The sequence below is a fragment of the Balaenoptera physalus genome (genome assembly GCF_965194825.1).
Source record: "Balaenoptera physalus genome assembly, chromosome: 6".
NCBI classification, from domain to species: Eukaryota; Metazoa; Chordata; class Mammalia; order Artiodactyla; family Balaenopteridae; genus Balaenoptera; species Balaenoptera physalus.
In genome coordinates this window covers 20,879,901-20,904,469 of record NC_138885.1, presented here as the reverse complement: position 1 = coordinate 20,904,469, position 24,569 = coordinate 20,879,901, and the positions used below count along the sequence as shown (strand labels likewise).

Here is a 24,569-nt window from a genome sequence, read left to right as displayed (position 1 = left end):
CTAGAGAAAGCCCACGCGCAGCAACAAAGACCCAACACAGCCAAAAAATAATAAAAAAAAAAATAAAGAAAGAAGAAACAAATGATCATATCAATTCAAGCAGAAAATGCATTTGACAAAATTCAACATCCATTCATATAAAACCTCTCAGCAAACTAGGAATAGAACATTCTCAACCTAATAAAGAGCATCTATGAAAAAGCTACACCTAACATCATATTTAATAGTAAAAGACTAAATGCTTTCCCTCTGAGATTAGGAGCAAGACAAAGACGTCCACTCTCATCATTCCTATTCAGTATTTTACTGGAGCCTTAGCCAGTTTAAAAAGGCAAGGAATAAAACAGACCCAGAGATTGGAAAGGAAGAAATAAAACTACCCTTATTCACAGACAACATGACTGTTTACAAAGAAAATCCAAAAGACATCACAAAACTCCTCCGAGAACTAATAACTGAATTTAGTAAGGTCATGGGATATAAGGTCAATGCACAAAAATTAGTCATATTCCTACATACTAGTAACAAAGAGCTGGATATGAAAAATGTTTAAATAATACCATTACAATAGCTCCTTTTAAAAAAGCAGTAATTAGATATAAATCTAAGAAAACATATACAGGATCTGCCTGCTGAAATCAAAGAAGACCTAAATAATTGGAGAGACCAACCATGATCATAAAATGGAAGACTCAGCATAGTAAACATACCAATTCTCCACCAAACTGATCTACAGACTCAAAGCAATTCCAATCAAAATTCCAACAGGACTTTTTGTAGACACAGATAAACCAATTCTAAAATTTAAATAGAAAAGCAAAGGGGCTAGAATAGCCAAAACAACTTTGAAAATTGAAAAAAAAAAAAAATTTGAAGGAATCACACTACCTAATTTAAAGACTTATTACAAAACTATAGCAACCAAGACACAAACCCACACAAATATGGCCAAACGATCTTTGACAAAGGTGCAAAAGTAAGTCAATGATGAAAGGAAACTCTTCAACAAATGAGGTTGGCACAACTAAACATCCACATGCAAAAAAAAGAATCTTAACCAAAAATTAACTTGAAATGGATAATAGCTCTAAATATAAAATGTAAAACTTTTAGAATAAAGCACAGAATTGACCATGTGATCAAAGTTAATATCACCAGTGACTAAGTCACAATGATAACATGACCTTCTGATATGATATGATAAAAAGGCATTTCACCTCTATGGTATTCTCTCCAAAAGCCATAATCCAAGTGTAACCATAGAAAAATTTTTCTTACTTTAAAAAGTTTTTAAAAAGACACAAACCCAAATTGAAGGAGATTCTACAAAATACCTGACTAGTACCCCTCAAAAGCTCAAAGTGATGAAAAATGAGGAAAGACAGAAATTTTCACAGAACGGAGACTAAAGAAACTAAGGAGATATAACTACATGCAATGCGGTATCCCAGATTAGATCTTGGAACAGAAAATGCATGTAGTGAAAAAACTAGTTAAATAAAGTTTAACTAATAATAATGTACCACTGTTGGTTTCTCAGTTTTGACACGCATACCATGGTAACATAAACTGTTAACAGTAGGGAAAACTGGGTGAAGGGTATCCCGGGACAGTCTGTACTATCTTTATAACTTTTCATAAATCTAAAATAAGCCAAAATTTTTTTAAAGTTTATATATTTTTATCAAATAGAAGAAAGGCTTTGTGACCTCGTGCAAGCGTTCTCGGACATGGCACTAAAGCATGATCCATAAAGTAAAAAACTAATAAACTGAACTTCATCAAATTTAAAAATTTTATTCTGGAAAAGACACTAGTAAGAGAATGAAAAGATAAACTACTGTCCAAAGAAAATATTTGTATTCAGAATATATAAAGAACTCTCAAAACACAGCAGTGAGAAAACAACCCAATTAAAAAGTGGACAAAAGACTTGAATAGACACTTCACCATAGAGTATATATGATGGCAAATAAACACATGAAAGATATTCAAAATTCAAATTAAAACTAGGATGAGATATCACAACATACCTATTAGAATGGCTAAAACTAAAAAAACTGACACCAAGTACTACTGCGGATATAGAGCAACTGAAACTCTCATACATTGTTGGTGGGAATGCAAAATGGTACAGTCACTCTGGAACTCAGTTTGGCCGTTTCTTATAAAGTTAAATATACACTCACCATATGACTACTACTACTACTTAATCCCACCCAAGATATCTACCCAAGTAAACTGAAAATATATTTTCATATAAAAGATCTACACAAAAATATTTACAGCAGCTCTATTCATAAATGTCCAATCTTAGAAACAATCTTACTACCCCTCAACAGGTGAATGATTAAACTGTGGTATATCCTTAAAACAGAATACTACTCAGCAATAAAAAGGAAAAAACTATTGATAAAAAATTACTTCAAAGGATCTCAAAAGCATTATGCTGAGTGAAAGAAGCCAGTCTCACATGGTTACTATTTGAGTCCATCTCTACGACACTCCTGAAACGACAAAACTATAGTGACTGAGAACATATCAGTGACTGGCAGCATCATAACAGAGAAGAGGAGTTTGGGGGAGGTTATAGAACTGCTCTATATTCTGACTGTGGGAGCAATTTTTAAAAAACCTATACATGTGTTAAAGTTCAGTGAACTGTTCATCAAAAAAAAAAGTCAATTTACCGTATGCTAATTTTAAAAGTAAAATTTTTAAAAAGTAAATGGGAACATTAAAAAAAAACTACTGGGAGCTCCCTGGTGGCACTGTGGTTAAGAATCCGCCTACCAATGCAGCAGACATGGGTTCAAGCCCTGGTCTAGGAAGATCCCACATGCTGCAGAGCAACTAAGCCCGTGCGCCACAACTACCGAGCCTGTGCTCTAGAGCCCGCAAGCCACAACTACTGAGCCCACGCGCCTAGAGCCCACGCTCCGCAACAAGAGAGGCCAGCACAATTAGAAGCCTGTGCACTGCAATAAAGAGCAGCCTCCACTCGCCGCAACTAGAGAAAGGCCGCGCGCAACAAAGACCCAACGCAGACAAAAATAAATAAATAAAATAAATAAATTTATTTTTTAAAAAACTACTAACAAATGACTTTCGTTAATAAAGAAATCACTAACAAGTGATTTATTAATTTCATACACAGAAAGGTTTCATGTATTTATTCAATGAATATTTAACTATGGACTATGTGTCAAATATACGTTTTTGAAATATATATTAAAAAGCTGAACAGAAATTATATAACAGCAGTGAGATTTTGATATATGTACTATGTGTCATTATCTTGTGAAATCCTCACAATTACTCTCAAAGGTACATATTATTTATTATTCTTACTTTACCAATGCAGAAACCAAATCAGAGAAATTAAATAACTTGCCCAAAGTTGCTGAGATAATAAGTACTTGAGCTAGAAATTAAACATTAGTTTGTCTAATTCAGTGTCTGGCCAAACAGTAGATGGTCAATTAATGCTGAATGAATGAATGCACATAAATGCATGCTCTATGATACAAGCTGCCTTCTGACATATTTTGTCATGTTAAATGTATGTATTCACATTTTAAAAGATAAAAGAATCTAGATGGATTAAATTAAATGGGTAATTTATTCATTAAATTCCTTTTGTAGTGAAGTTCACAGTTTTTAAAAGATCACATTAAAATAACAAGACTATTTATGAAACCTTAACCAGTTTATTGCACTTGCAAACAGTTTTCTTCTTTTTAGTGCTACATAATCTACTTGATATAGTAATCACAATGGAACGAAGAAGAAACAAACACAGATATTATCATTTTCCCCTTCCTTAGAAATTCTTTAATAAAAACAATCAAAAGACCAACTCACACCAACAGAATAAATTAAAACCAGTATATAAATTTCCTTCAACTAGGTCTCCTTCCTTGACCATATACTCATACTTGGGCCATTTTGATGGTAGTATGTTTTAATTACCAACCTCTCCAAAATAAAGAGACGCTGAGAATAATTGAAAAAAATTAAAAGACCTTTAGAAAGATTAAAAGACGTAAGAGAGTTCTGATGTTATCACATAACTATTTGAGATCAACATTTTATGTCAATTCAATTTTCAGCAATATGTATTACGTTTCCTATGATATTTAAGCGTTCTATGCTAGTCATCAGAATTACAGTTAGGTACAACCTAGATTACGACACATACTGTTCAGAAAGGATTTAAGAGCAGGACTATGACTGCTATCCTCAGAAAGGCCTACTTGTAAGGCTGCCCGCTGGCTGGAACCTGGGAACCTGGATTTGTGGAGGGGTCTCACCATTTTCCCTAAATGATAAGAATTACTGTGCCTAAACTGTTCGTACAAACAAAGTGGTTTATGCTGAACACCTGCTTTCCTTTTAGGAGTCTGAAATTTTGTTATGTAACAGTCAGAGGGTGCCTGCGTAACCAGCCCCTAATTAAAAACCTGAGAGCTGAGGCTTTAACAAGCTTCTCTGGTAGAAAATGTTTCATGTGTTGTCACAACTTGTTGCAAAAGGAACTGAATATGTCTTCTGTGACTCCATTAGGAAAGGACTCTTAAACACTTGCACTTCCTCCAAACTTCGCCTAAGGCACCTTTTCCCTTTGCTGATTTTGCTTTGCATGCTGTCACTGTAAGAAATCCTAGCAGTAAGAGCAACTACATGCTGAGTCCAGTGTGAATTCCTAGCAAATCATCAAACCTGGAGTCACTCATGGGGCCTTCCCGACATACATACTAAAAGTTATCTTAGTAAAATGTATACTTACCATCTTACGAGGCAATGTGCTCTGGGAGGAAAGTCATTATTCATACACAGCAAATCTTGCATAGATTGTGGAATAACATCTACAGAAATATTTGATAATTAAAAAGTGAGTATGTTCATTCTAAGGCAGAATTTTATCATATGATTTAAACAAATCATTCTATGACATGTCTTGCTAGTCCATGTAGTTTTGTGACTGCTTAACGTTTATATCTAAGGCTAACTGTAAGCTTTGGAGGAAGACCAGTGTCTCTCTTGCTCTCTCCCTTTTCTTAAAAAAAAAAAAAAAAAAAAAAAAAAAGCCAGTCCATAAAAAAATATATATTGATATATATCATTCCCATGTCTATATTTTCCATTCTTCTAAATCATGATTCAAACAATTTCTCATTCCTTACTAGAAAACCTTGTTTTATTTGTTCTTCTTGGCCTGCCCTTGTCTTTACTTTTCTTCAAAATTATACTTAGAAGTCTGTCAACTCTATACCACCTCCCATGGCTAGCCTTTGCTCACCCCTGGCCGTCTTAAATATTCTTGTAAAACCACTACGCAGCTTCTCCTTTATAACCCATATATCTGTAAGTACTTGCATAACTATCCATAATAAGATACTAACATCAATGATCATTACTTACACTTGTAAATGCATAATAAATTCAAAGCATAAAGAATAATGTTTATAAAAATATTTCCTGGAACCTCCCTGGAGGTCCAGTGGTTAGGACTCCGCACTTCCACTGTGGGGGGGCGTAGGTTCGATCCCTGGTCAGGGAAGACCCCGCATGCCACACTGTGCAGCCAAAAAAAAAAAAAAAAACAATTTCCTTTTGCTGTATAGCTATACTTGCTGAGCAAATTTGTATTTTGTTAATTTGAAAAAAGAATAAATAGGAGAACACTAATGACTTGATGCTCTAATTAAAGCAATAAGCAACTCCAATAAATAAAAGACCAATGTTCAGATCTTCTGACCTCTGATAATAGTTTTAAACATGTATCTCCAAATTAACTGAGTTGATGGTTTGCTTGTAACTTCTACCATTAGTTACAGCTTCAATCACAACCAAATTAAAACTGCCCAATACATACACAAACGCAGCAATAATGCCTTAACTACCTTAAATCCATTCACCTTCTCTCATCATACCACAGTCTCCTTCGTCTATTCATCTCAGAAACACTGATTCTAAGCCTCCTTACTTGCAACAGCTTTTCCTTGATATATGATCTTTCTTCAAATTAACAGCACTTAAGATTTCTCTACCTTGAACAGGTTCCTTCATTAATCAGCAGAATGTTGTACCCGGAAATCTCTGGGCTATAATCAGACTTTCCACCAGTTGCATATATTTCCCTCTTCCCCTTATTCCTAAAGTATATCTATTCATATTCTGGTTTAATTATTTTATTTTGCTGTATAACTATCTTAAACATGTATATACACGGTCAAATTATCTGTCCTAGTTTATGAATCTAAATGCAGATGCTATCTAACTGTTTTGTTTGTGAAAATAATATATACAACAGAAAAGGTAATATAATTTTATTCCTATACAAGAAAATGCACAAATATTTCAGGCCTACACTTAGAAATGATAATCTGTTTTGACCAGAAAAACTTTAACACACATTCTGCATATTTATTTTATGAGTGAATGAAGAAAAGTATTTGACCAACAGATTCAAAATTCATATTTTAATACCGTGCTCACTCACTGTTTTACGCTAGCATATTACAAAACAAAGACTTTGGATGATGTGACCTATTAACAACTGTAAGCACTATTTACTGAGTACCTAACACAGGCCAGGTACTGAGAAAGGTACTTTTTAGAAGAAAAAAAAAATAGGCAATACAAAATTTAATAAAATTGAAATATTAATTCAGAATTAGAAGTTACAGCATTTCAAGTCAGCAATACATTATGAGATTATTATATTAAAATCAACTCTCTTAAAATGGATCTTTCTCTTAAAATGACTGATAATATAAAATCAAGTTGCCTTTGCAAGTTCGTAAATTATGCCCAGCAAATAAAATATATGCCTTTTTGGGGAAGAAACAAACTCTTAAAATCCTTTATTAAGCTGCAAATGATGTTTGCTAACTTGAGTACTAATTGCAATGCTTATACAAGAGCCTGGTAACATTAGTAATCATGAGATAGGTACTTATGTACAGTATCTTATTAAATCCTCCCATTAACCCTCCAGGTAGTATTACTCCATTTTACAAATGAGATCAGTCAAATTTAGAAAGGTCAAGTAACTAGTAAGTAGAAAAACCAGAATTTTAATCCACTTGATCTGACTCCGAAGTCTGGGGTATATCCAAAACATGACGCTGACTAATCAATAAATAACTTTTTTTTAATTCTTCAAAGCCCAGCTTAGTTACTTAATTCTCTATAACATCTTCTCTGATCTCTCTGGACTAAAAGTGATCTTTCCTATTCTGAACTCCAGTAAGACTTTGTGCTTTGGGATGGCACTTACCACTTTTTACCTCTTATTATTGTTACTTACTTACAGACCTTATCTCCCCTACTGGAATGTAAATTTTTTTCAGTTGGGCTTAGCAGAGTACCGAGCACATCTCAGGCGCTCAATAAATATGTGATTTAATTAATTTTAAAATAAATGCAAAGATCATACTCTATTTCAGATGTGGTGAAACAACTCTGCATACGTAAAACATCTCCAGAGGATACTACTTAATTAAGAGAACTAAATTCATAATTCAAAATTATAATCACTCTTACAAGAGTTTAAAAATATGTAGTACAAACTTACCTTCTAATACTTCATCCTTTCCTTCTTTATCAGGGGATTCTTGTACAAGATAATGATGAGTGATTGAGAACTTGAAATCAGCAAAGGAAATCTCATCTGATTTCTCTTCCCATGTGCCAGAAGTAAATATACCCTGTATTTAACAAAAACAAAAAAAAAACGGAAAAACATCTACCTTATGGTATTCAATAGTTACCTTTAGGTTTATTAACCACAGATCTTTTTTCCCTTTTTCTGCCCATTAATCTAAAAGTTCGATCCTAAATTTATCCTCCCCATAATAAAAGGAAAAGGAAAAATATGTAAGTGCATAAACAAAGAGGAAATTATTTTATAAACTATTTATCACAGTGTTCCTTTAGAAGAAAATTCCCCTAGAATATTAACTATCAAGTGACTTACAAAATTGTAATTTTCAAGTAATTTTTGTAAGATGAGTATATAAAATCATGAATATACAGTAAATCCCATGCCTCTTCACACACCAAAAAAACCCCAGCACCTTCTCTACCAACAGCAGAATCTCTGAATAGCTTTTAACTGAAAATAGTTAAATTTCATAAATTTTAAAAATTAGAAAAAAATACATGACAATAAATATATTTTTATTATAAAAATCTCAAATCTAATAACATCACTATGTGGTACACAGAATTACTGGATATCATAAATTGCTTCAGAAAAAAAAAAGCAAATTTGTAAAATAAATTTAGGTCACATGGCATCTGTAGTACTTATTTGCTTAACACGTTCTGCAAGCTTCTTTATCAAGCTTTGGCATTCGAGTATTTTCATTTAAACAGCAACTTCTTCATTGGAAAATATTTTAATTAAAAGTTCCAAACAGCCCTCTTACTTACACAACATAACCATAAAAAAGGATTTTTGCCACAGGTCCTCTAGTCTCCCATAGCTATTCTTTCCACTGGAGAGAGACTACAGATAGTCATTACAGTGTAGCACCACCACTACAAGGTAGAAATACCAACTCAGCAACTTCCAAATACAGATAGCCACAAACTACATAGGAAAAATGTAAGGAATGATTCTCTGCGTTACTGAATTTTTTAAAAGTGTTTTTCAGACTGTACCTAAGTTTTATATGTGTTCCTGGCAAGGTATTTATAATTCTGAATCTTTTTATTAGGAGAATAATCACCATGTATGATACATATCAAAAACTATGATTTTTATACATTGGGTTTCTTTAAAGTGAGGTTAACCTGTGTTAAATTAAGATATATATATGGCCTGTACCAAAAGTCTCAAACTGCAATAAGTAATAAATGATATACATAAGAGCTTGGTTTGCTAGGAAGAATGCCCACAATAAAGCAGTGAAAGCTAAAACTAAGGCAGGGGGGAGAAGTCCAGAAAATGAGAGATAAGTCCCCCTTTCAAGCTTGCAGAAAAGCTGAAATTTTTTTTCTGCCATATTTTTAATTGAAATATAGTCAATTTATAATGTTGTGCTAGTTTCTGATGTACAGCAAAGTGATTCAGTTATATAATACATATTCTTTTTCATATTCTTTTCCATTATGGTTTATTACAGAATATTGAATATAGTTCCCTGTGCTATACAACAGGACCTTGCTGTTTATCCATTCTGTATATAATAGTTTACATCTGCTAGTCCCAAACTCCCAGTCCAACCCTCCCACACCTCCCCTCCCCCTTGGCAACCACAAGTCTGTTCTCTATATGTCTATGAGTATGTTTCTGTTTCATAGGTAAGTTCATTTGTGTCATATTTTAGATTCCACATATAAGTGATACCATATGGTATCTGTCTTTTTCTTTCTGACTTACTTCACTTAGTATGATAATCTCTAGGCCCATCCATGTTGCTGCAAATGGCATTATGAAATATTCCCTTAAAATGATACAAAGAAACATTATCTGACCCTAATCCTGCATTCTAGGTACTACTGTCAACCTTACTGAACAGCTATCTCAAGGTGGATTTGGTTGTATTCAATAGAGAGGGCATCCAGGTTCTGTATCCAAAACAACTTTTTAAGATAATTTAGCTTAACTGAAAAACAACACTCCAACCGCCCTCCTTCAATTCCATTATGATACAGTCACTTGACACCAAATTCCAGTATGGTGTATATTTACTATTAGAACCAGAAAGGATAACTCTAGTTCAGAATTAATCTAGTAATTCATCAAAAATAACTTCTGATGGCCCTAATTAGACAATAAAAAGAATTAAGCACACAGACTAGAAAGAAAGAAAGCTGTCTGCATTCACAGATGGCATGATTATGTACATAATATATCCAAAGGAATCTACAAAGTACTAAAACTAACTTGAGTTTATGAAGCTGTGGAATTCAAGGTCAGTATACAAAAATCATGTGCATTTTTATATACATATACCAAGCAAACACTTGGGAAATTAATTTTTTTAAAAATACCACTCTTATAACATCAAAAAAAAATCAAATATCTAGTGAAAAGACTTAATGAAAGATGAGCAAGAACTCTACCTAAAAATACCTCAAAGCATTACTAAAAGATATTAAAGACCTAAACAGAGATATTTCATGTACATGGATTGGAAAACACAACACCATTAAGATGTCGATTCTCCCAAATTGATGTATAACTTCAACACAATCCTAATCAAAATCCCAGCAGGCATTTTGTAAAAACTGCCAAGCTGATTCTAAAACTAACATGAAAATCCAAAGACCCTAGAATAGCTAAAATAATTTTTGATGAAAAGTATACTACCTGATTTTAAGATTTACTTTGCTACAGAAATTAAGACAGTACAGTATTGGCATAAGGAAAAATAGATCAATGAAACATAACAGATAGTGCAGAAATATATTCACACTAATACTTCATTTTACAACAGAGGAGCCACTACAATTCAGTAGGGAAAGGATGGTCTTTTCAACAAATGGTTCTGAAATAATTAGATATTCATATGGAAGAGAACACAGAATATCCTCACAACCTTAAAATAGGCAAAAATTCCTTTGACAAGACACAAAAGTCACTAACAATAAAATCAAAAACTGAGAAAATGAACTTCACTAAAATAAACATGCTTACCAAAAGACACAATTAAGAAAATGATTAGGAAAGCCATGGACTAATGGAAAAACTCAAAATACATATATCTGACAAAAGACTCACAACCAAGATGTACGAGAATAATTTTAAAAACGAAACAATCCAATATTTTTTTAATGAGCAAATACTTGAACACTTAGCAAAAGAAGGTATGAATGACTAATAAATAGTTAACTGTGATGAATTACCAGATACTACTGAATATCAGTAGTCAACAGCGAAATGCAAATTAAAACCACAATGAGATACCACTTCACACCCAGTAAGATAACTAAAAATAAAAATCTGACAATGCCAACTGTCCAAATGTAGAGCAACTTGAAATCTCACATACTGCTAAGAGTATAAAATGGTACAACCTTGTACTTTAGAAAAGTTTGGCAGTTTCTAATAAAACTGAACACAAGACCTAGCAATTCTGCTCCTAAGAATATACTCAAGAAAAATCAAAGCATATGTTCACCAAATTGTTCATAGCAGCTTTATTATTAATAGTAAGAAAAAAAATGGAAACAATTTAAATAGTTATCAATAGGAGAAAGGATAAACACACTGTGGTACAGTCATATGATACAAAAAATGATATGTGTAACATGGATGAATTCTTAAAATATTATGTTGAGCAAAATGTCAGACACAAAGAATGCATAGCGTATGATTCCACTTATATGAAACTCAAAAACGGGTAGAATTAATATATAGTGAAAGAAGTAAGAACTATGGTTACTTACGGGATAGAGAGAAAAACAAGGAATCTTTCTGGGATGATGAAAATTGTTTTTTACTTTAGATGGTAGTAACATGGGTACATACATTTGTCAAAATAAACTGTAAATCTGAATTTTGTCCATTTTACTGTGTGTAAACTATAACCCAACAAAGAAAAAACATCAATAGAACACCTCTTTAAAAAGAGATAAGGAGATATGGGGGAATATTAAACTTCTGAGGAAAATGCGGTGGGTAGGGAGAGATGAAGATGCTCTTTTTCCAAAAGAAAAGATAATGGCAATTATGTAAGAACAACATGCACTAAACATCATCATGTGGACCCAACAATTCTTTCCACTCATCTTTCAACTTAATAAATTTTAGGTAATTAAGAAATATTCTCAGCCAGAACTTTGGAGGGCCAAAGACCTCAGCAAGATAAAGGTCACTCTCTTAGTTGAGCCCTTCACAATGTCAGGCCCAGACTATTTTAATAGCTTTCTACTGGTCTCCGTATCCCTACCCTACAGTCCTTCTTCCACATGGTTACCTTCCTAAAATATAAATCTGATATTGTTCTTCTGTTTAAAATACTTTAGTGGATTTCCATAACCTATAAGTGGCTTCCAGAGATGTTTAATCATGTATTCTATCAGTAAAAGATTTTGAGTATCCATCTCCATGTGTATATTTTTATTAACAAATTAAGCATTACTGTAGCAATATATTATGCATATGATACATAAAACAAAAACATTAAAAAGGGATATAAACATGTAATATAATTAGAAGTCATAACACAAAAATGGCTCATCATAAGCACCTCTAAATGTGGCATTACTGGGTTGGCCAAAAGGTTCATTCGGTTTTTTTCTGTAAGATGGCTCTAGTAGCACTTAGTTGTCTTTAACTTCATTTGAAACAATTTTGTTAGACTGTATGTGACAGCTGTCATATCAGCATGCATTTAAGAAAAGACTTATCAAAATTGGTGAATTTTTGTGTAGCATTTTAATATTGAAGATGGAAGAAAAAAAGCAACATTTTTGGCATATTGTGCTTTATTATTTCAAGAAAGGTAAAAACGCAACTGAAACACAAAAAACGGTTTCTGCAGTCTATGGAGAAAGTGCTGTGACTGATCAAACGTGTCAAAAGTGGTTTGCGAAGTTTCATGCTGGAGATTTCTCGCTGGACGATGCTCCATGGTCGGGTAGACCAGTTGAAGTTGACAGCGATCAAATCAAGACGTTAACTGAGAACAATCAACGTTATACAGTGCGGGAGACAGCCAACATACTCAAAATATCCAAATCAAGCACTGATAATCATTTGCACCAGCTTGGTTATGTGAATTGCTTTGATGTTTGGGTTCCACATGAGTTAAGCAAAAAAAAAAACCTTCTTGACTGTATTTCCGTATTCAATTCTCTACTTAAATGTAACGAAAATGTTCCGTTTTTAAAATAAATTGTGACAGGCAATGAAAAGTGGATACTGTACAACAATGTGGAACAGTAGAGATCGTGGGGAAAGTGAAATGAACCATCACCAACCACACCAAAGGCCGGTCTTCATTCAAAGAAGGTGATGTTGTGTATACGGTGGGATTGGAAGGGAGTCCTTTATTATGACCTCCTTCTAGAAAACCAAGCGATTAATTCCAACAAGTATTGCTCCCCGTTAGACCAACTGAAAGCAGCACTCAACAAAGAGCGTCCAGAATGAGTCAAGAGAAAATGCATAATCTTCCATCAGGATGACGCAAGACCGCATGTTTCTCTGATGACCAGGCGAAAACTGTTACAGCTTGGCTGGGAAGTTCTGATTCATCAGCTGTATTCCCCAGACATTGCACCTTTGGATTTCCATTTATTTCGGTCTTTATAAAATTCTTTTAATGGAAAAAATTTCAATTCCCTGGAAGACTGTAAAAGGCACCTGGAAGGGTTCTTTGCTTAAAAAGGTAAAAAGTTTCGGGAAGATGGAATTATGAAGTTGCCTGAAAAATGGCAGAAGGTAGTGGAACAAAAGGGTGAATATGTTGTTCAATTAAGTTCTTGGTGAAAATGAAGAATGTGTCTTTTATTTTTACTTAAAACCTGAAGGCACTTCTTGGACTGGTAGAAACACAAAACCCCCAGACTTGGCCCCACCCCTTACTGTTTTATCTCCCACGGTTACCTTCCACCTACCCTGTGTTACGATCCTAACAACTTGTATTTCCTCAGAGGTGTGCTTTATCTTTGACATCCGGGCACAGACTATTTACCCTGCTCTTCTCTACTTTCTCTTAGCATATCTTTCACATATTCATTCTTCAAAACTCATCCTAAATGTTATTTCCCGTAGAAAATCTGCTTTATCTCCATGAAAGGCAATGATTCTCAGTGTCTTGTTCAAATCATTAGAATGGCTTCTTATTCAAGTCACTTACTTATATATCTATTTCTCCATTAGACTGTAAAGAGCAAAGACTACAGTCTATTCTTTGCAGCCCAGAACTTAACCGTGCCTACATGCTTAATAAGTATCTTAGGAATTACCTTTATCGGTATTCACAAAGAAACTCGTATTTTCCAAATATACTGGAAATATTTCAGTAAGTACACAGAATATATAGACTGAGGTCTAGTCTAACAACCTGAAATACCACACAACCCAGTCCTAAAGGTATTCTCTCTGACTTGAACTGACATATGTACATCACAGTCCTCATGCTGAGCTCCTCCTGAAGTTAATTTCCAAATGGTATAAATCAAACACAGGTGGATAAACTCACTGTCTTCCTGGATTAAGAGATTTTCTGTAACACCTAAACATAAGCCATCTTTAAGATTTATTGGTTACCAGAATCAAATTTCACATCATAAACAACCTACCATTAAAAATATAATCTTCCATTTTAAAACTAAAACTGTTTAAATTACTGTTTAACAAATTATTAAAATTTTTTTTCTTCTACTGACAAAAGCAACACATTATTGAAAAGGAAAAAAATATAGTGAAGCATAAAACCTAGTGGCTTTTTCCATTTCTTTTTTTGAGGAGCATAGAGCTGTGGTTCTCATCCTAATTAAACTTTATAATCAACTACAAGGCTTTAAAAAACATACTGATAACTAGGCTCCACAATAGACTAATTAAATCAGAATCTCTGAGGTTGTGTCTAAACCGTAGAATTTTTCAAAAGCTCCCCAAGTGATTCTAATGTGCAACCAGGGTAAACAAAACCTTGGTATAAAGCTAAAAATGAAAGTTTTCATGCACTGATGGAGGAAATCCTTTTGAACATTTGCAGTACTGAAATACAAATATTAAAAAGCCATCTATGCTGGGACAACTAAATATCCGCATGCAAAAAAAAGAAGTTGGAACCTTTATGCTTACACTAGGCATGAAAATTAACTCAAAATGGATCACAGACCTAAATGGAAGAGCAAGAACTATAGACACCATCAAGAAAGTGAAAAGACAACCCACAATACATGCTGCAACATGGCGAATGGGAAAAAATGTGTGAATTATGTATCTCATAAGGGACTTGTATCCAGAATATATAAAAAACATTTACAAATGAATAATAAAAAGACAATCCAATTTAAAAATGGGCAGGGACTTTCCTGGTGGTCCAGCGCTTAAGACTCCAAGCTTCCACTGCAGGGGGCATGGGTTCGATCCCTGGTCAGGAACTAAGATCCCACATGCTGCCCAGTGCAACCAAAAAAGTAAAAATAAATAAATAAATCTACTTTAGAAAAAAAATGGGCAAAGAATCTGAATAGACATTTCTCTAAGGAAGATATACAAATGGCCAATAAGAACATGAGAAAGGGACTTCCCTGGTAGCGCAGCAGTTAAGAATCCGCCTGCCAACGCAGGGGACACGGGTTCAAGCCCTGGTCTGGGAAGATCCCACATGCCACAGAGCAACGAAGTCCAGGCACCACAACTACTGAGCCTGTGCTCTGGAGCCCGCAAGCCACAACTACTGAGCCCACATACTGCAACTACTGAAGCCCGCGCGCCTAGAGCTCGTGCTCCGCAACAAGAGAAGCCACTGCAATGAGAAGCCTGCACGCCGCAAAGAAGCGTAGCCCCCACTCGATGCAACTAGAGAAAGCCCGTGCACAGCAACAAAGACCCAATGCAGCCAAAAAATATAAATAAATTAATAAATTAAAATAACATGAGAAAATGTTCAACATGAACAGCCATTAGGAAAATGCAAATCAAAGCCACAATGAGACATCAATTCACATCCACTAGGATGGCTATAATTAAAAAGATACTATCAAGGGAGGAGATCAATTGGTGGAGTAGGAGAATGCTGAGCTCACCTCCCCACAGGAACACATCACAATACAGCTACATGAGGAGGAATTCTTATTGAAAACAAATTGGAGAATGATAGAAAGACTCTTCTTCAACCAAGGCTATGAGGAAAGAGCCACACAAAGTCAGGTAGAAGGTGAGGAGAAGCAATCAGGACCTGCAGCACTAGGAGGGGACACAGAAGAGGAGACGGATATCACAGGCTCAGAGATCCTCCGTGGGGAGTGAGTGGTCCAAGCCACATATTGAGCACCCCCTACCTGGGGTTCAACACCAGGAAGATGTGTCTCCGTAGCTGGTTTGAACACTAGTGGCACTTATAGGAGGGCTATAAGAAACTGAGATTCTACTCCTGAAGAAAGCACACACATGCTTGCTTACTCCCAGGAATAAGGCCTAGGAAGAAGAGTGAAACTTCCTTGGGCTCTGGCTGGTTTCCCAAAACCACACACAAAGCGTGGGCACCCTGGTCCACACCAAGCACCTCTCCAGCACCTCTAGCTATTTATTTATTTATTTTATTTATTTATCTTTGGCTGCACTGGGTCTTCATTACTGCATGAGGGCTTTCTCTACTTGTGGCGAGCGGGAGCTACTCTTCGTTACAGTGCACGGGCTTCTCATCGCAGTGGCTTTTCTTGTTGCGGAGCACAGGCTCTAGGCACGAGCTTCAGTAGTTGTAGCACACGGGCTCAGTAGTTGTGGCTCGCGGGCTCCAGAGCACTGGCTCAGTAGTTGTGGTGCACAGGCTTAGTTGCTCCGCGGCATGTGGGATCTTCCCAAACCAGGGCTCGAACCCCTGTCCCCTGCATTGGCAGGCGGATTCTTAACTACTGCGCCACCAGGGAAGCCCCAAACATTTTTAAAATGTCTGTACAGATTACTTCCCTGCCCTTCAGGATAAGAACTACACCCACTGAGTGTCTACTAAGCCAAGTAATTAATGTGTAATTATGTGTGTATGTGCATGTTTGTGTGTGTGCATACATAAAATCTCCTAACACTGTCATATAAGTTTCAACCCTATTTTATAGATGAGAAAGGTTCAAAGATTTAAAAACCTGTCCAAGGCTACAATACCATTAAGTACTAAAGCTAGAATTCGATCCACCACAGCCTGGTTCTTTCCACTAGAAGCTAAGGCAGATAGACATAAACATGAACATATACATATATAAATTCAATAGTACATATGCGAACAAGACAAACAAGGAGAACAATATATGGGTCAGAACTTAAGGAGATGGTGGATAAATACCAAATGAGTCAGAAATGGATTCATTCAGAAAACTGGATCCCCGTTAGTCTGCAGGTAAGGTAAGGCTAATTAGAAAGAACAGATAATGATCTGGGGCGGGAAACTGGATGTCAAATTTAGGGAACAAATAGTCCAATTCAGCTGAAGTTTCCTACAGGGAATAGAGAAAAAAAAAAGGTAGAGACCTGACAGTGGATGTCTACGAATATCAGTTCTAGGAGTTTCAACTTCACCCTGTGGGCAATGAAGAGCCTTTGAAGGCTTCTGTGTAGGCTTGTAACATTATAACGGTATTAGTTGAGGAGAATTCCTCTGAACAGCCTGGATGGAAAGAAGAAACAGGATAGAGCTAAGGTAGGGAAGAGGATAGGAGAAAATATTTGCAGATTATATATCATATATTGGGTTGGCCAAAACGTTCGTTCAGGTTTTTCCATAATATCTTACAGAAAAACCCAAACGAACGTTCTGGCCAACTCAAGTAAGAGATTAATATCTAGAATGTACTAAAGAACTCTTACAACTTAACAACTGCATTAAAAAATGAGCAAAGAGACCTTCAAGATGGCGGAGGAGTAAGACATGGAGATCACCTTCCTCCCCACAAATACATCAGAAATACATCTACATGTGGAACAACTCCTACAGAACACCTACTGAACGCTGGCAGAAGACTGAGACTTCCCAAAAGGCAAGAAACTCCCCACGTACCTGGGTAGGGCAAAAGAAAAAAGAAAAAACAGAGACGAAAGAATAAGGATGGGACCTGCACCTCTGGGAGGGAGCTGTGAAGGAGGAAAGGTTTCCACACACTAGGAAGCCCCTTCACTAGCAGAGACGGGATGGGGGGTGGGCAGGGGGGAAGCTTCGGAGCCACAGAGGAGGGCGTAGCAACAGGGGTGCAGAGAGCAAAGCGGAGAGATTCCCGCACACAGGATGGGTGCCGACCAGCACTCACCAGCCCGAGAGGCTTGTCTGCTCACCTGCCGGGGCAGGCGAGGGCTGGGAGCTGAGGCTCAGGCTTCAAAGGTCAGACCCTAGGGAGAGGACTGGGGTTGGCTGCGTGAACACAGCCTGAAGGGGGCTAGTGTGCCACAGCTAGCTGGGAGGGAGTCCGGGAGAAACTCTGGACCTGCCTAAGAGGCAAGAGGCCATTGTTTCGGGGTGCACGAGGAGAGGGGATTCAGAGCACCACCTAAACGAGCTCCAGAGATGGGCATGAGCTGTGGCTATCAGCACAGACACTAGAGAGGAGCATGAGACGCTAAGGCTGCTGCTGCAGCCACCAAGAAGCCTGTGTGCAAGCACAGGTCACTATCCACACCTCCCCTCCAGGGAGCCCATGCAGCCCGCCACTGCCAGGGTCCCGTGATCCAGGGACAACTTCCCCGGGAGCACACACAGGGCCTCAGGCTGTTGCAATGTCACACCGGCCTCTGCTGCCTCAGGCTCACCCTGCATTCCGTACCCCGCCTCCCCCTGGCCTGAGTGAGCCAGAGCGCCCTAATCAGCTGCTACTTTAAACCCATCCTGTCTGGGCGGGAATAGACGCCCTCAGGAGACCTACACGCAGAGCCGGGGCCAAATCCAAAGCTGAACCCCAGGAGCTGTACGAACAAAGAAGAGAAAGGGAAATCTCTCCCAGCAGCCTCAGGAGCAGCGGATTAAATCTCCACAATCAACTTGATGTACCCTGCATCTCTGAAATACCTGAAGAGACAATGAATCATCCCAAATTGAGGCAGTGGACTCTGGGGGCAACTGTAGACTTGGGGTTTGCTTTCTGCATCTAATTTATTTCTGGTTTTATGTTTATCTTAGTTTAGTATTTAGAGTTTATCATCATTGGTAGATTTGTTTATTGATTTGCTTGCTCTCTCTTTTTTTTAATGTAGATATATATTTTTTCCCTTTTTCTCTTTTTATGGGTGTAGGTGTATGCCTCTTTGTGAGATTTTGCCTGTGTAACTTTGCTTTTACCACTTGTCCTACGGTTCTCTCTGTCCGTTTTTGTTTTTGTTTTTTAGTATAGTTTTTAGCACTTATCATTGTTGGATTTGTGTTTTGGTTTGGGTGCTGTCTTCCTTCTTTCTTTCATTTTCTTTCCTTTTTTAATTACTTTTTAATTTTTTATTTTTAATAGTTTTTTTATTTCTTATTTTAATAACTCCATTTACTTTATTTTTTAATTTTTTTCTCCCTTTTCTTCTTAGCCGTGTGGCTGACAGGGTCTTGGTGCTCTCGCCGGGTGTCAGGCCTGTGCCTCTGAGGTGGGAGAGACGAGTTCAGGACACTGGTCCACCAGAGACCTCCCGGCTCCAAGTAATAACAAATGGCGAAAGCTCTCCCAGAGATCTCCATCTCAACGCTAAGACCCAGCTCCACTCAACGACCAGCAAGCTACAGTGCTGGAAACCCAATGCTAAACAGCTAGCAAGACAGGAACACAACCACACCCATTAGCAGAGAGGCTGCCTAAAATCATAATAAGGTCACAGACACCCCAAAACACACCACCAGATGCTGTCCTGCCCACCAGAAAGACAAGATCCAGACTCATCCACCAGAACACAGGCTCCAGTCCCCTCCACCAGGAAGCCTACACCACCCACTGCAGCGACCTTAGCCACTGGGGGCAGACACCAAAAACAATGGGAACTACGAACCTGCAGCCTGTGAAAAGCAGACCCCAAACACAGTAAGGTAAGCAAATTGAGAAGACAGAGAAATACACAGTGGATGAAGGAGCAAGGTAAAAACCCACCAGCCAAACAAAGGAAGAGGAAATAGGCAGTCTACCTGAAAAACAATTCAGAGTAATGATAGTAAAGATGATCCAAAATCTTGGAAATAGAACGGAGAAAATATAAGAAATGCTGAACAAGGACCTAAAAGAACTAAAGAGCAAACAAACAATGATGAACAACACAATAAATGAAATTGAAAAATCTCTAGAACGAATCAATAGCAGAATAAATGAGGCAAAAGAACGGATAAGGAACCTGGAAGATAAAATAGTGGAAATAACTACCACAGAGCATATTAAAAAAAAAAAGAATGAAAAGAATTGAGGAGAGTCTCAGAGACCTCTGGGACAACATTAAACATACCAACATTCGAACTATAGGGGTCTCAGAAGAAGAAGAAAAAAAGACAAGGACTGAGAAAATATTTGGAGAGATTATAGTTGAAAACTTCCCTAATATGGGAAAAGAAATAGTCAATCAATACCAGGAAGTGCAGAGAGTCCCATACAGGATAAATCCTAGGAAAAACACGCCAAGACACATATTAAGCAAACTATCAAAAATTAAATACAAAAAAAAAATATTAAAAGCAGCAAAGGAAAAACAACAAATAACACACAAGGGAATCCCCATAAGGTAAACAGCTGATCTTTCAGCAGAAACTCTGCAAGTCAGAAGGGAGTGGCAGGACATATTTAAAGTGATGAAAGAGAAAAACCTACAACCAACATTAATCTACCCAGCAACCATCTCTTTCAGATTCAAGGGAGAAATTAAAACCTTTAGAGATAAGCAAAGACTAAGAGAATTCAGCACCACCAAACCAGCTTTACAACAAATGTTAAAGGAACTTCCCTAGGCAGGAAACACAAGAGAAGGAAAAGACCTACAATAACAAACCCAAAACATTATGAAAATGGTAAAAGGAACATACATATCGATAACTAACTACCTTAAATGTAAATGGAGTAAATGCTCCCACCAAAAGACACAGACTGGCTGAATGGATACAAAAACAGAACCCGTATATATGCTGTCTACAAGAGATCCACTTCAGGCCTAGGGACACATACAGACTGAAAGTGAGAGGTGGAAAAAGATATTCCATGCAAATGGAAATCAAAAGAAAGCTAGAGTAGCAATTCTCATATCAGACAAAATAGACTTTAAAATAAAGATTATTACAAAAGACAAAGAAGGACACTACATAATGATCAAGGGATCAATACAAGAAGAAGATATAACAATTATAAATATATATGCACCCAACATACGAGCACCCCAATACATAAGGCAAACGCTAACAGCCATAAACGGGGAAATCGACAGTAACACAATCATAGTAGGGGACTTCAACACCCCACTTTCACCAATGGACAGATCATCCAAAATGAAAATAAATAAGGAAACACAAGCTTTAAGTGACACATTAAACAAGATGGACTTAATTGATATTTATAGGACATTCCATCCAAAAACAACAGAATACACTTTCTTCTCAAGTGCTGATGGAACATTCTCCAGGACAGATCATATCTTGGGTCACAGATCAAGCCTTGGGTAAATTTAAGAAAATTGAAATCGTATCAAGTATCTTTCCTGACCACAACGCTATGAGACTAGATATCAATTACAGGAAAAAAAACTGTAAAAAATACAAACACATGGAGGCTAAACAATACACTACTAAATAACCAAGAGATCACTGAATAAATCAAATAGGAAATCAAAAAATACCTAGAAACAAATGACAATGAAAACATGAAGACCCAAAAGCTATGGGATGCAGCAAAAGCAGTTCTAAGAAAGAAGTTTATAGCAATACAATCCTACCTCAACAACAAGAAACACCTCAAACAACCTAACCTTACACCTAAAGCAATTAGAGAAGGAAGAACAAAAAGAACCCTAAAGTTAGCAGAAGGAAAGAAATCATAAAGATCAGATGAGAAATAAATGAAAAAGAAATAAAGGAAACAACAGCAAAGATCAATAAAACTAAAAGCTAGTTCTTTGAGAAGATAAACAAAATTGATAAACCATTAGCCAGACACATCAAGAAAAAAAGGGAGAAGACTCAAATCAACACAATTAGAAATGAAAAAGGAGAAGTAACAACTGACACTGCAGAAATACAAAGGATCATGAGAGATTACTACAAGCAACTGTATGCCAATAAAATGGACAACCTGGAAGAAATGGACACATGCTTAGAAAAGCACAACCTTCCGAGACTGAACAAGGAACAAACAGAAAACATAAAAAAACCAATCACAAGCACTGAAATTGAGACTGTGATTAAAAATCTTCCAACAAACAAAAGCCCAGGGCCAGATGGCTTCACAGGTGAATTCTACCAGTTACAGAAGAGCTAACACCTATCCTTCTCAAACTCTTCCAAAATATAGCAGAGGGAGGAACACTCCCAAACTCATTCTACAAGGTCACCATCACCCTGATACCAAAACCAGACAAAGATGTCACAAAGAAAGAAAACTACAGGCCAATATCACTGATGAACATAGATGCAAAAATCCTCAACAAAATACTAGCAAACAGAATCCAACAGCACATTAAAAGGATCATACACCATGATCAAGTGGGGCTTATCCCAGGAATGCAACGATTCTTCAATATATGCAGATTAATCAGTGTGATAAACCACATTAACAAATTGAAGGACAAAAACCATATGATCCTCTCAATTGATGCAGAAAAAGCTTTTGACAAAATTCAACACTCATTTATGATAAAAATCATCCAGAAAGCAGGCACAGAGGGAACTTACCTCAACATAATAAAGGCCATATATGACGAACCCACAGCCAACATCGTTCTCAATGGTGAAAAACTGAAACCACTTCCACTAAGATCAGGAACAAGACAAGGTTGCCCACTCTCACCACTATTATCAACATAGTTTTGGAAGTTTTAGCCACAGCAATCAGAGAAGGAAAAGAAATAAAAGGAATCCAAATTGGAAAAGAAGAAGTAAAGCTGTCACTGTTTGCAGATGACATGATACTATACGTAGAGAATCCTAAAGATGCTACCAGAAAACTACTAGAGCCAATCAATGAATTTGGTAAAGCAGCAGGATACAAAATTAATGCACAGACATCTCTTGCATTCCTATACACTAATAATGAAATATCTGAAAGAGAAATTAAGGAAACATTCCTATTTACCACTGCAACAAAAAGAATAAAATACCTAGGAATAAACCTACCTAAGGAGACAAAAGACCTGTATGCAAAAAAACTATAAGACACTGATGAAGGAAATTAAAGATGATACAAATAGATGGAGAGATATACCATGTTCTTGGATTGGAAGAATCAACACTGTGAAAGTGACTATACTATCCAAAGCAGTCTACAGATTCATTGCAATCCCTATCAAACTAACAATGGCATTTTTCACAGATCTAGAACAAAAAATTACACAATTGGGCTTCCCTGGTGGCGCAGTGGTTGAGAATCTGCCTGCTAATGCAGGGGACACGGGTTCGAGCCCTGGTCTGGGAAGATCCTACATGCCGCGGAGCAACTGGGCCCGTGAGCCACAACTACTGAGCCTGCGCGTCTGGAGCCTGTGCTCCACAACAAGAGAGGCCACGACAGTGAGAGGCCCGTGCACTGTGATGAAGAGTGGCCCCCGCTTGCCGCAACTAGAGAAAGCCCTCGCACAGAAACGAAGACCCAACACAGCCAAAAATAAATAAATTGATTAATTAATTTTAAAAAAAAAACAAAAAACTGTTTTAAAAAAAAAAAATTACACAATTTGTATGGAAACAGAAAAGACCCCGAATAGCCAAAGCAATCTTGAGAAAGAAAAACGGAGCTGGAGGAATCAGGCTCCCTGACTTCAGACTATGATACAAAGCTACAGTAATCAAGACAGTATGGTACTGGCACAAAAACAGAAATATAGATCAATGGAACAGGATAGAAAGCACAGAGATAAACCCATGCATATATCGTCACCTTATCTTTGATAAAGAAGGCAAGAATATACAATGGAGAGAAGACAGCCTCTTCAATAAGTGGTGCTGGGAAAACTGGACAGCTACATGTAAAAGAATGAAATTAGAACACTCCCTAACACCATATACAAAAATAAACTCAAAATGGATTAAAGACATAAATGTAAGCCCAGACACTATGATGTGCCAGACACTATGATGCTGCAAAATGATGCAGCTGCTGTGGAAAACAATATGGTGGTTCTTCAAAAACTTAAAAATAGAACTACCAATGATTTAGCAATCCCATTTTTGGGTATAAACCCAAAAGACTTAAAAGCAGGGACTCAAACTGGTATTTGTACAACCATATTCATAGCAGCATTATTTGCAATAGCCAAAGGTAGAAGCAACCCGTGTCTAATGACAAATGAATGAATGGATTAACAAAGTGTAGCATATACATATAATAGAATTTTATTTCAGCCTTAAAAAGGAATGAAATTGACACACACTACAATATGGGTAAACTTTGAAGACATTATGCTAAGAGAAACAAGCCAGACATAAATATTGTATGATTCCTCTCATATGATGTTGTTAGTGTTTAATGAGTATAGTTTCAGTTTAGGATGATGAAAAAGTTCTCGATATGGATGGTGGTAATCATTGCACAACAGTGTGAATGCACTTATTGCCTGAACTGTACACTTAACAATGGTAAAATTGGTAATTTTTCTTTTTACAAGTTTTCTTATGTTCTTTGCTAAAATGAAAAATTTATAATTTTTGTAATGCAAAAGACATTCAAATTAAAAGAAAAATGACAGGCTAGGCAAAAGATCTGCAACACAGTTATTAACAAAGCCCTTCTAT

At 36.6% G+C, this 24,569-nt stretch overlaps 1 protein-coding gene across 4 annotated transcripts in view; it reads right to left on the bottom strand.

The window, feature by feature from the left end:
- Nucleotides 1–24,569, bottom strand: part of RAB3GAP1 (RAB3 GTPase activating protein catalytic subunit 1) — a 157,592-nt gene that overhangs the window by 113,240 nt on the left and 19,783 nt on the right. For all 4 annotated transcript variants that reach the window (XM_082465821.1, XM_082465820.1, XM_082465819.1 and 1 more), the window contains exons 4-5: nucleotides 7,583–7,715; nucleotides 4,790–4,868 (exon numbers count right to left, since the gene is read on the bottom strand). In XM_082465821.1, the coding sequence (XP_082321947.1) occupies nucleotides 4,790–4,868; nucleotides 7,583–7,715 (212 nt within the window). The remainder of the gene's footprint in view (nucleotides 1–4,789; nucleotides 4,869–7,582; nucleotides 7,716–24,569) is intronic.